General features: G+C 40.5%; 1 protein-coding gene across 19 annotated transcripts in view; it reads left to right on the forward strand.

The window, feature by feature from the left end:
* The window catches only part of HMBOX1 (homeobox containing 1), a 185,752-nt gene that overhangs the window by 157,802 nt on the left and 14,423 nt on the right, over nucleotides 1-13,527 (forward strand). For 3 of the 19 annotated variants that reach the window (XM_082468946.1, XM_082468957.1, XM_082468958.1), the window contains 4 exons: nucleotides 9,304-9,386; nucleotides 10,984-11,079; nucleotides 11,950-12,044; nucleotides 12,256-12,327. In XM_082468946.1, the coding sequence (XP_082325072.1) occupies nucleotides 9,304-9,386; nucleotides 10,984-11,079; nucleotides 11,950-12,044; nucleotides 12,256-12,327 (346 nt within the window). Of the gene's footprint in view, nucleotides 1-9,303; nucleotides 9,387-10,983; nucleotides 11,080-11,646; nucleotides 11,690-11,949; nucleotides 12,046-12,255; nucleotides 12,361-13,527 lie in introns of those variants that run through there. The other 16 variants (XM_082468964.1, XM_082468950.1, XM_082468961.1 and 13 more) reach the window with 12 other exon arrangements.

A 13,527-nucleotide genomic window follows, 5' to 3' on the forward strand; every position in this document is an offset into this window, starting at 1 on the left:
GGGGGTTTAGTATGAAAACTGTTCAAATGGAGGACAATGTTAAGCATCAAAAGAAGGGTAGCAGTCCAATTTGGATTACAGGAGGAAAAATAATTGAAGTTAGAATTTTTCTGTATTTGACCAGACTTTCAAAGAATGCCTTATTCAGCTAACAGACTACTTACTTACAGAAATAGCTGCTTATTCCAGTCTACTTGCCAGGTGTATTTCTGTAGTGAAATAATGTCCATCAAGTTATGATAGTTGAATCACAGTATCTCTTAAGACCATCCATTCTTTTTGTACTGCTTCTCTTTACCCAGAGTATTAGTTTTCTAGGGCTGACATAACAAATTTCCACAAACTGGGTGGCTTAGAACAAAAGGTGTCAGCAGAGTTGGTTCCTTTGGGAGGTTCTGATGGTAGAAACCCTCCCACACCTCTCTTCTAGCTTCTGTCAGTTGTCAGCGGTCCTTGGCATTCCTTGTCTTGTAGATGTATCACTCCAGCGTCTGCTTTCATTTCCTCATTGTCTTCTCTAATTGTGTTCTCTTTTTTCTCTTGTAAGGACACTCTCGTTGGATTTAGGGCCCAGCTTGACCTCATTTTGATCCTTCCCAAAATTACATCTGCAGAGACCCTATTTCAAATAAGATCACTTTCTGAGGTTCCAGGTGGACATGAATTTTCAGGTGACACTCTTCAACCCACTACATCCAGCGACTTCTTCAGTAAGCAGGAGTGGAAAGAGCATGGGCCTGGAAGTCAAGGAGCTTGTCTCTAATGGTAGCCAGCTCTGTAACTTTGGGGAGCTTATTAAGTGTAAGCTTGTCATTGTCTCCATTTCTCAGACGTGGAAGTTGATCGGTGAATAATCTTTCAAAGTCCCTTATTGTCCTGAAGTCCACAGTGAATGATGAAGAGTCGTATGCATAGCTGATTTGTAGCTCTGCCCCTCTTATTTCTCTCTGACCCCTGATGATTTTTCAGGGATATTTTTAGGTATGATTAGTATCAGAGGGGCTTTGAGATCTTTGGATAAAATGTAGGATATCGCTGTCCAGGTGTGTAAGTGAACTGAGGATGTTCCTTCCTTAGACCTTTATGGATTAACAAAAGAGAGTTGTTGTACTTAAAGAAACTTTTCCCATTTCTTTCATCTCTGCCTTCACTCTGTTGTTTAAAAACACCCCCCCAAAAAAAGAAAATGTTAAATTATTTTGTTTGTTGCTGAAGATCATTTAACACATAGATGCTCTCAGAGAGGAGATGGGACAATTAGGTTCCAGAGTATTTTAGTTTAATGTTACTCTCTTTCCTGCCCTCCACCCAGTAATTTTACTTAGTGATGAAGAAATGCACACTGGATTGTAGATAGTGAGCAGTGTATGACAATCCTGAAACCTTATTTTGAGTTACTAAAATGGTGAGGTTTAAATATCTCTTCAGGAGGGATAGTTTACTTAAAGGCACAGAAGAAAAAAAAAAGTTCATTTACATGGCATTATCCCATGCTTAGAGAGCCATTCCCTGTCTTCTATATGCTCACCAAGACACAATAGGAGGAACTTTCTGGCTGCAGTTTTTATAGACTTAGTGTTACTGAAATGAAGGTGCCTCAAGGACATTTCAGTTTGTTACTAGCTTACGGTTTCTCATCTCACGTAAATTATTTTTCCACTTTTCATTTTAATTCTTTGCTGTCAGTATCTTGCAAAGCGATCATTTGGTTTCCCTCTGTGAAGATACTCCCTGATCACTCAGCTGACAATGTCCTTTGTCTATAAAAGTGTAGTGCCCTTAGGATTTATTTTATCACTCTTATATTATTACCTGTAGATTTCTGTTTACATCTCTTTCCCTTTTTTGTCTTATAAAATGTCTAGGGCTATAAACATTCTTATATGGGACAGAAGAAGTATATTTCAGAAACAGGTCCCTTTTAGAGTCTTAGAACCAAGTTCTCCTACAATTTATCCACCTGGTAACAGTAGAAATATCTATTCCTTTGACATAACTTAAGCTTAAAATGCTTGAAGGTGAATAGTGAATAGTGTGTACTGTTCCTAAAGCTGTCTCTTTTGGTGGTGGGGCAGGGAGGGGGTGCCTAAACCCAGGAAGTGAGGCTGTCTTGAATTTTTATTACCATCCTGAAATGTCTCTCCTGCTTTCTTTTTTTTTTTAATTTATTTTTGGCTGCATTAGGGCTTTGTTGCCGCGTGTGGACTTTCTCTAGTTGTGGCGAGCGGGGGCTTCTCTTGTTGTGGAGCACGGGCTCTAGGCACGCAGCCTTCAGTAGTTGTGGCACGCGGGCTCAGCAGTTGTGGCTCACGGGCTCTAGAGCGCAGGCTCAGTAGTTGTGGCGCACGGGCTTAGTTGCTCCGCGGCACGTGGGATCTTCCCAGACTTAGGGCTCGAACCTGTGTCCCCTGCATTGGACGGCGGATTCTTAACCACTGCGCCACCGGGGAAGCCCCTGAAATGTCTCTAATCTCATCTTTCCTCTCTATTTCCATGCCTTAGCCTACTTCAGAGCCTCTCCTCAGCTGTTACCACAGCTGCCTAACTGGCTTTTGCCTCTAGTATCAGCAGAGATACTGCCCTACAAAATAAGTTTGATCATATAATACCCCTGCTTAAAAACCTTTGCTTCCAGTTGACAAAAAAGTTAAGTGCAAACTCTATCATACTCTTTAAAATCTGGACCCAATATTTTTCTTTAGTTTGATCCCCAGTCACCCCATCTCATGTATATTTCATCCACACTGAACTCCTCATTCTCAGAACATTTTAAGGTCTTTTATGACTCCCTTTCTTTTACATATTGCTTCCTCTGCCTTGGGTTATTTCACTTTATCCACCCTCTATGATCTGTCTTCAAGAAGCGTGCACAAATGTTGATTCCTCTCTGCTGCCATATACTACATTCATACCACTAATACAGTCCATTTTACAGTGGACTTTATAATGTGTTTTGTTACATACATACATCCCCAGTGATTACACTGGCAGGCTTTGCATGGTTCATCTTTTGCCACCATTTTGCCAATTGCTTGGTATAAACTAGGACTCAGTCAACATTTGGGGGTGACTGATTAATTATGTCTAAATATCGAAGTCATTAGACCTATTTCCCAACTTCATTGATAGTCTATTGGTTATGTATAGTTCAAAAATAAACACTATACTAATATAATTGTATTCAGCTATATCTGAATATACCTAGAGAAGACGGTGTACAGTATGGTGAGAACCCAACTAGCTTTCTCCCGAAAGAGGTATTCTTGGTTTCACTAAAAGCCTTAACTGAAACCACTGTTTTCTGTTTTCACCTCTGTTTCCTACTTTCATTCATTTATTCTTTCATGCATCATTTATTCAGCCATCTTTTGATCAGACACTTACTTACTAAATGTCTGTTACATGCCAAGCAGATTCCTTGGGCTTAGATAGCTCCTCTTGTAAGTAACTAGATAGAAACCATAGTTATTATTTTCTTTGATTCAGCGTCCTTTGTTTTGACAATATCTAGATCACAGAGCACATGTGAAAAAGACATAGGGATTTTAGTTAACATTAAATTCAGATAAGTCAATAATGTGATGTGGTCCTGGGGTGACCATGTAATTTATTGTCTAAGTGGGATACTTTAGGGGAATGAGAGGGGGGTTTGTTAATCCAGGATAACAGCACTATTTCAGGCAAACCCTACGTATAATCCTTATAGTCTAATCAGATTGCATTACTAGTTGCCTTCTGTCTTCCAGGCACATCTTAGGTTTTTATACCTTTGTATTTATGTCTCTACTGATAACTTTGCCCTTTCCTGTCCAATGCCTGGGGCCTCTGCATCCCTCAGAAGCCCGTCCAAATCAGTGAGCTTTCCCAGATCAGCACAGTCCATAGAGATAGCTCTCTAACCTGAATTTATTTAACGTATCATTTATATAGTTAATTAGCAGCTAGATGTATTCTGGTTTGTCACAGTTTTACTGTTTTGACTGTTTCTTTAACTCCTATTGTTTAACTTTTTAAAATCTGACGTCTTCAACTGAACTGTATATTGTTAAGATCAGGACCATGTTTTGAACTTACGTCTACTCAAGTATATACTCATACTTATGTAATACTTACTTATTGAATATTTTATATCCTGGCCTACCTTTGTCTTTCGTAAAAACTCTTCCACTTTACATCAGTACTGTGTGTCTGTCTGCCACCCCTCCCACCACGACCAAGAAGAAAGCTTTAAGAGCTTCGTAATTTTTTTGCAAAAAAATTTTAACTATTACATTTTAAACTTAAATATTTACCATGAAGTATCTTAAAATATATCATTTTATCAGTTTAGATTATACTATCTATATTTAATTAATATTTTTTAAACGTTGAAACATTACAGAAAGATGGAAAGTGGTGCGCTCAGTCCAGTGTACACACCTCCAGCTGTGGTAGCACATTTTAATGAAAATTGAAATATTCAATAGGCCTACATTTCTTAATTATAAAAATAATAGGTCTTTAACAGAAAAGAAAGTATTAATTGCCAGGCTTAGAGATTTAGAACTATAGTTAGTGAATTATATTCTTGAGTCTTTAATTTGGAAGACGTTACCAATTTATTTTTATTCTGACTTTATTTTATATAGTTAAATCCTAAAAATACAAATTAAATAAGATTTTTTAAAACTTTTAAACTCTTTAATCATATATGCCATGAATTACTGCAAATTCTTATTTAACTTCCAGAAATACTATGGTTTTATTCTGTTAGTCACTAGGATGGCAATCACAAACCTAATATTTTCTAGCCGATCCAGATATACTTTCCAAACATAAATTGTTTATGGAGTTATATTAATCAGTAAACTAGTCCTTAATTGTCTGAATGTTTTCCCAAAGTTCTTTTATTAAAAAGAAATTTATGAAAATAGCATATGTTCATTTCAGAAATTCAACAGAGAACTATATAAAGCGGAATGTGAAAACTGATCTTAATTACCACCAATATTTCCCTCTCTTCTACCCACTGCCTCCAGCATTCTTGCTCCCAGGAGATAATCATCACTTGTAACAGTTTAGTATGTACCCTTCAAGACTCTGTTGCAGTAACTCTATACCCCTGATGGTCAACAGTTCATTTACAGTGATATCCATTTCTTTTGGAGGCCCCTACACTGGGCTGGTGGGGACTTTTCCATTGTTATTGAGGAGCGTATATCATCAATGAGGAGTGCATGTGGGGATGAGTCAGACTTGGCACCGTGGCCTCAGGTGGTTTTCAGTGTAGTCAGAGAGGTGTACAGTGATAGCTGTAATACAAGATGAAAAAGGTGTACGAGAGGAACAGATGAAATGCTGTGGGATTCATGGGGTAAGGAAATTATTTACCTTTGAGGTGATATTTGAGCAATGCTATGAAAGACAAGATGGTTTGGGGGCAGGGAGGCAAAAAACAGATATACTGGTAGGAGAAAGGCACAGAGATGCATGGGGTTGACAAGGCTATTCCATTTTCCTAGACTGTAGCATGCCTATATGAGAGTAGCAGCAGATAAAGATGCAAAGGTAGTTTGGGGGAGAACTCTAAACACCTCTATAATAAATCTTGAAAAACTTTTGAACAGAATAGTGGCATGACTAGAGATGTACATTAGGAATATTAATCAGACATTAGAGGGAGTAGAGTGTCAGTCACAGGCTTTGCAGTAATTTGGAAGAGGAGTTACCACAGTGAGGTGTAGTAGCCATTGAGCTGTAGCTGAAACAGGACCTCTAGGTCTTAGCAGCTACCATATTCCATCAAATCTAAGAAGGCTTTGATTGTATGACACACCTTTAGTTTATGTACTGGGGTGGGCGTGGGGGGAGGGAGGACATTGCCAGTTAATTTTCAGACACCACCAATTATAAGATGTACCTGATTTTAGAGATTATAATGATGAGGAAATGTGCATCATAAAATCAGTGAAATAGAGTAAATTGCATGGGCACAGGGAAAAGAAGGGGTATGCAAGAAAGAAAGGAGAGAGTTGAGAAAATGAAAGAGGGTGGGGGTGATGAGATCAAAGACACAAGTGGAGAAGTAGACCTTGAAGAGGAGAATGCATCTGCCTCTGCCATGAGACGAAGAGAAGAATGTGCAGTGACTCAGAGACGTGCAGAAGTTGAGAAGCTAAAAACATTAAGCAAACTCATATTTAATAACCTCCATCTTGGTAAAAGAGGAGGCAAGGGCATCTGCAAAAAGAATGATGTAGTGGATTTGAGGGCTTGGGACTTCAGAGTGGAAAGGTTTCGGGTAAGTGGGGCACTAAAGATGGAGTATGAAAGACAGTTGGCTAGAAGGACAAAGAGCATTCCCAACAAAAATGAGGGGCCCAGTTAAGGTTGAAAAGCACAGATTTATAAAGAAACCAATTGGCCCTATTTTATGACTTTGTCCAGGAACACTTGGTACCCTGAGAGAAGGATGGAAGAAAACAAGTGGAAGGTGCTTTCTGCAGGGTGGGAGATTGGCTGGATAGGTATGGTGGAAGGACAGAAAAGCTGAATAATCAGAATTTCTCCTAAGAGATACAGTTGATTCAGCTTGCCATGGAGTTCAGGCTGAGAAATGAGAGGTGAGGCCAGAAGAAGAGTAATAGATGAACAGATTTTTAAAGTTGGAGTAGGGTTTTAAAGGATTCGAGATTATAAAGAAGGTGAAGAACAAATTATTTTGAAGAGGTGGAGTAGGTGAGTGGAAGGTTGATTGGGGAGTTTCAGAATTTCAGATCATAGGGTGGAGTATTGAAGATATGTTATCGTTCTAAAACACAGACAGGAGTATATCTCTGTGTGGCCTGAAAACGTCCATTTCAGGGTGAAGTCTTTACTACTCATAGAACAGTCAGGGCTCATCACAGGCTGGCCCCATCCTACTCTTCCAGACTAGCGTCTCCTCATTGCTTCCCCATATTCTAACCACACTGAACTCTTCTCTATGCCCAGAATCCTCAAGGCTTTTGTCTACCTTTTGCCTTTGCTCATGCTCTTTCCCTTGCATGAAATGTTCTTCCTCCTCTCCTCTGCCTTGCAAACTCCTGTTCATCTTCAAGACCTGACTCAGATGGCACTTCCTCTGCCAGGTCATTCAGCAGCACTGAGCACACCTTCGTCTGTCTGAACTCTGCTCTGTTTAGACATCCTATGGAATTTTATCACAAGTGTATTGATTCATATGTGTCTTCAGTAGATTATAAACTCCTTGAAGTCAGAAACTAATTCTCTTCTTTACCCACAGTGGATGCATATAACATTAGGTACTTAATATCTGCTTTTGTTGTCTTTGTTGCTGAATTTTAAATGAATGAGCTAATCCATTGCTTCTCAAACATTAACGTGCATTCGAATCACCTGGAGATCTTGTTAACATTCGGATTCTGATTTAGTCTGAAGTGGGGTCTGGGATTCTGCCTTTCTAACAAGCTGCCAGGTGATGCCCATGATGCTGGTTAATGGAAACTAATCCAGAGTGTCTTTGCCCAAATAAATAGCAGAAGTGGAGTAAAGATAAAGGTCAATAGGAATGTGGAAGTGGAGCAGAGATTGGAAGAACTCTCAGTATGAACACGGAAGCCCTAAAAATGATAGCAGAATGTCATGTGGGAAGAGATGCTTAAATCTTGGACTTAAGCAGGAGACCATTTGTGGAGGGTGGTGGTTGACAAGACTGGATGATATAGTTCTATCGCTTATATTTTAGAAAAGGAAAGGCTGTTTGGTGATGGCAGCTGCTGTGTCAGAACTACAGTGAAGGATGGTCTCACAGAGAGGGCTTCAGGGGAGAGGAGTGGCATTGCAGAAGGCGGGTTTGGGGATTCACAGGAAGGGTTAGGGGCCTCCAGTGTTTATTCGCGGTAGAATGGCATTTTCACCAGTGCAGACAGAGGGTGAAGGAATGGGAAAGCTGCTTTCTGGGGGAAGGGAAGCCCCTGAGGAGATGGGAGGTACTAGAATTTGACAAGGAATCATTTCCTGATCTTAAGTTTCCAGGTTCAAAGCACAGAAATTCACTTTTTCTTTTTTGTCTTTTATATATTTATTTATTTATTTATATTTTATTTTTGGCTGCGTTGGGTCTTCGTTGCTGCACGCGGGCTTTCTCTAGTTGTGGCGAGCGGGGGCTACTCATTGCGGTGGCTCCTCTTGTTGCAGAGCACGGGCTCTAGGCGCGTGGGCTTCAGTAATTGTGGCACGCAGGCTTAGTTGCTCTGCGGCATGTGGGAACTTCCCGGACCAGGGCTCGAACCCGTGTCCCCTGCACTGGCAGGCAGATTCTTAACCACTGTGCCACCAGGGAAGTCCACTTTTTTTTTTTTTTTAACTCACAGATGACAGAACAGGTAGTACTAATAAGCATTCTGTTCCCACATATAGTCTCAGATCTGATAATGCTAGGGATGGGTTGAGTAAGCCTAATTTCTTTAAGTACTATTGTATAGAAGTAATATATGCTTTTTTTAACATAGGGGAAAAGGCAAAAATAAATTTAGAAATGTTTAAATTTCCTCCTACTAATCCCCTTCTCCCACAAGGAGGTAATCAAGCTTGATGTGTACCCTTCCAGCTTTTATCCATGCAAACTTAAGTACACATAGACAGGTATTTTTCGAATTTCTTAACAGTACTTTTACATGCACATTATTCTACAGATTGTTTTTCTCACTTAGGACTGTGTCATAAACATCTCTCCAGGCCAATGGATAGTTTTTCTAGTCATTTTTAAATAGCTATGTATAAATATAGATGTCACATAATTTGTTCTGTCATTCTCCTACTGACTGGACAATTGGGTAATTTCCAACTTTTGCTACTACAAACGTGACATGCAAAGAGAGTCCTATTGTTACCAGTGCCTTAATAACAGAACTCTGTGATTTCAACCAGCCACCCATATCACAAGTAACGTTTTTTTTCAAGGACATCTTTTAATGAAGCCTAGCAGTGGCCAGACCCGTACTATCCAATATAGAAGCCACTAGTCACATGTAGCTACTTAAATTTAAATTTACTAAAATTAAATCAAATTAAAAATTCCCTTCCTCAACCACATCAGCTTCATTTCAAGTGCTCAGCAGCCACATGTGAGGAGTGGCCACCCTGTTGGACAGTACAGAACAGACCATTTCCATCCTCACAGAAAATTCCATTGGACAGGCTGGACCAAACACTCTAATGTTACATCCTAAAGAAGAACATCTTTTTCAGTGGGCTGGTGTTTTAAGGAGAGCACAGTTTTTAAAAGTACAAACTTTGTGTCTTAATTGGTTGCCTCTGCAGTTACTTCAATGAGAATCAATACCCAGATGAAGCAAAGAGAGAAGAAATTGCAAACGCTTGCAACGCAGTTATACAGAAGCCAGGTAAGGCGGCAAGCGCTGCTTGGCTCTGTGCTGGAGCTCTCGGCTCAGGCCGTCGTTTGGGACCGAAGTGTCTTCCTCTCCCAACGGGGTGCTCTTGGGTCCATTCCTGCCGCCTCCTGTGGATGGCCGCTACCCCGTCCTGTTCAAGCAGCGCTGCCTAGGGGGTGACCACGCTGCTCCAGGTCAGGCTTCACGTGGGGATTCCCAGCGAACGTCCTCGCTTGAGATACGCAACCTCAGAATTATTTTTTGTGAAGACTGTAGATTTCTTTTTCCAAAAATACAGCATAAATGTACCAATTTCAAAACAGTTTTAAAGTTTGGCATACTTAAGCAAGGTTAGTGAATGAAATTAGTAAGATAGGGTGTGGTTTTGTTTTTTGGTTTTTTTACAGCTGTTGAAAATTGTATAATTCTGTATTCCTGCTTGAAGAAAGAATTTTTTGGAGTTGGCTTCTTTCTCCTTCCTACATCAGGATGGCTTCTTAGGTGGGAAAAGATGTAGGGTAATTCCATTCTGAAGCCCTGTTGTTCCTGTGCAAGTCCACAGAGCCCCTGAAGCACTCATACATCTTCCCTTCCAAGTGCTAAAGTGCTCTTTCGTGTTTTACAGGGTTTTTTTTTTAACCAGAAAGCGTTCTCAGTTAAGATGATCCAGTTGATCTCCATTTGGCCAGTTAATTGGATTGGCTTAAAGGCTATATATATCAACACAAAAGTATCACTGTTTTATAATAATTAAATACTAATTTATCCCCCCCTTAGTTAGAAGCCAGACTTTTAATAATCTAAAACCTACAAGCTCAGCTACAATGATACCTGTACCCTTATTTTACACAAGCCAAAAAGTCCCAGCCCTGAAGCTGTGCTGGAACTCAAACTCTTCCTGGAAAATACTTTACCCCCCTTACCATCAAGGGCCTAACCTGTTTTCTGGTTTCTCTCCACCCAGTGTGGATTAAAAGCTGAAACAGAAAAGGATAAGGGAGGAGGGAAAGGTACAAGGTGGTTGCCATGTTGGTAAACATGGTGCTATCCATAAAACGTCACATTTGACAGCAAAGAAGATAATACATTTAAAATACAGTTTGAATTGTGCTATGTGTTCCAGCATAGTTACAATTACGGCTGGTCATAGTGATCTTAATCTTCAAGAAAACACAGCAGGAAACTAGGTAATATAAGGCCTTAAAGATGTAAATAAACTTCATCTATCTGGAAACTTGATAAAGAATAACATATTCATCTAGAATGATGCTGATCAAATGAAGCCTTCATATACAATCATGTGAACTTTGAACCCTAGCGGACCGAATTCTTTAATGTAATTTTTAATATTGGAATTCCCTAATATTGTGTGGTTTTCTGAATTCAAGCATTTTGTGTTATTAGTTGCTATTTGCATGTTTATTTATATGTTTATTCTTTCAGTAATTGAGTCTATACATAGTACTAGCTCATGCTAAAAAATATTACTTCTATATCTGTTATTCTGGCAAGAAATGCAATCAAAAGAACATTTTAAAAAAGAAGAGAAGTAACCCTTAAAACTAGTCTCAGATATAGATTATCTGAATTTTATTGCATGCATTCACAGGCAAAAAACTGTCGGATCTGGAACGAGTTACCTCCCTGAAAGTATATAATTGGTTTGCTAACAGACGGAAGGAGATCAAGAGGAGAGCCAACATCGGTAATGTATCAGAGAGGCTGCTGTCTCCTTTGAGGCAATTACGGCCGTTGTGTTTATTTTAAGAGTGGCTTCCATTTAGAACTGCAGGTCTAAATGATCCTACCTCTTGAGCCTAATGAGACTTGCCCTTACGTTTTTCTTCATTGTAGTGTTAATAATGCAAAGTTAATATTAATCACACTATTTGTATTGTAATAAGAATGGCATTGTTTCTGAAACTCATTGTTCTTAATATGCTAGAATCTAGAATGTCTCTGATCAGTTACTCCTGGGGTGCATATTAAAGATACTTGTAAGGGCTTGAGAGAGGGAGTGTGATACCCTTAGCGTCTTCGTTATTACTGAGCTATGACCTAGATGTTAAGAAACATGTGATTAATAAAATTGGAATAAAAGAGTCTTAATATACAAGGAACCTAGTAAAAGGCGAGATCTTTTTTTTTTTTTTAAAGAGAGAGCATTTAAGAAACATGAATTGATGAGATTGGGGTGGAGGGGTGGTTTTGAGCTTCTAAAATTGTATTTCATTTATAAACTTACTTCCTCTTCATCATTGCAATTCTCAAGTGCTTTATAGAACCCCAAGACAGGAGAGCTGTTTAATTAGTTGGTAAGTATTTATGAAGCACCTAACAGTCAGCCACTCAAATGTACACGCATAGCAGCAGGGGCTCCAGAATGGCAAACGTGTTCCTCCCCTGACCTCTGTGCCGCTGAGTTCCATCTGTCTGCAATTTAAAAGAAACAAAACATAGAGAGGAGTCTAGGTTTTTGTTTAATTACATTCTAATTTCCTCAATACAAATTCAGTGTTTAGACCATTATGGCGATGTAACAGATAATTTAGGGATCTATTTGCTTTTTTCGAAGAAGCAGCAATCCTGGAGAGTCATGGGATAGATGTACAGAGTCCCGGAGGCCATTCCAACAGTGACGACGTCGACGGAAATGACTACTCAGAGCAGGTGAGCAGCGGAGGGGAGGCTGCCGGATACAGAGCGGGTGGGACGGTGTGACAACTCAATTCCGTGGGTGCGTTTTGTACGGGGTGGGGGAGGGGAGGCAAGCGAATGTCCCTCCACTCGGCTCCTGTGTCTAGTTAGATTTTCGTGTAATTTGAAAGTGAATTTGTGAGAAATCGTTATTCACCCACATGGATTTATTGTCATGTAACAGGATACTTGGCAAGTACGCAATGGGGAGGAGGAGGAGGGAAGAAGTTCAGAGGGAGGCAGAGAAGCAGAGAAGGTAGAAGAAGAGAGGAGGATCTGATCCAGACAAGCAAGTTCCACCACCCACCACACACACACTCACTGCCCAAGAGACACTAGGGGCTGCGGGCAGCTGTGGCCCTGCCTGGACACGTTCGGACCAGCACACAGTAGAAGGGCCCGCCCGCTTCGGCCCCGGTGCCGTGGGAACCCTCGTGCCGAGATAGTGGTTTCTCCAGAGTCTCTGGCACATCGACACACACACCCTCTCATAAATGCATGTCTGCCCACCTCACCCTGACTTACTCTTCATTGCTTAGGGGGAAAATATATTTAATTGTAGCCACTGGATGGAATAATTCAGTAACTAAGAATGTGGGAATTTTCCCCTCACAAATCTGTTGACAGAGTTCGTTAAATTTTTTATAGGATTTTAAACTCGTTCCATTTGGAATATGAAGAGAATGTACGGTCTCTTCTCCTAGGCCCCAGCAGGAAAACATTTGCTCTTTCCTATTTGATGTACACCTTTGCCTTGCCCCTCAGCCAGCTCTTTTAATAGAGTCCACTGTGTTCTCCCTTCTGCCGACCGCTTTGCAGCCCCTGTTTACCAGCTTGAGCATAGACACTGCCAGGGTACCGGCAATGCCATGCTGATCCCTATTTAAACTAAAGGCCAGCCTGTGCGAATGAGCACAGAATTTCCCTCTGAGGACTCCAAATCAGAGCTCCATGTTTCACTCAAGAGAATGTTCTGTGAGTCTTTCTAAGTGGAAACGTTCCTGTTAGTTTTTAGTCTACCAATGTAGGTGGATCACTTCCACCTTTTCTCCCAGATGCCCTAAGGGCAACACATGCCATGCTATTTTTCGCCCAAAGGGACTCACCCTTTCCAAAGCTTTTCGATGCAGAGTTTCCCTGAAGATGTGACAGGTGAGAAACTTACCCCTTATTTGTAACACCATCTTCAGCGCCTGACGAACATCCTGCAGTGCCAGTTTCCTTCACGGCTGTATTGTTTAACACATTGGCATTGCGGAAGGCGAGCTTCACGCTCCCTCCAAGTAAGACACCTGCACTTCCCTGGCCCGGCTCCCTTACAGCGGGAGAGCGCCAGGCGACATTTTCTCGCGAACCCATTTCCAGCAGTTACACTTTTGTCCTGTTGTAATTGAGAGTTTGGGGTTTGGGGGGGTTTTTTTGGTTTGTTTTTTTACAAAAAAGCATTTTATTTATT

Source organism: Balaenoptera physalus, assembly GCF_965194825.1.
Source record: "Balaenoptera physalus genome assembly, chromosome: 7".
Classification (NCBI taxonomy): Eukaryota; Metazoa; Chordata; class Mammalia; order Artiodactyla; family Balaenopteridae; genus Balaenoptera; species Balaenoptera physalus.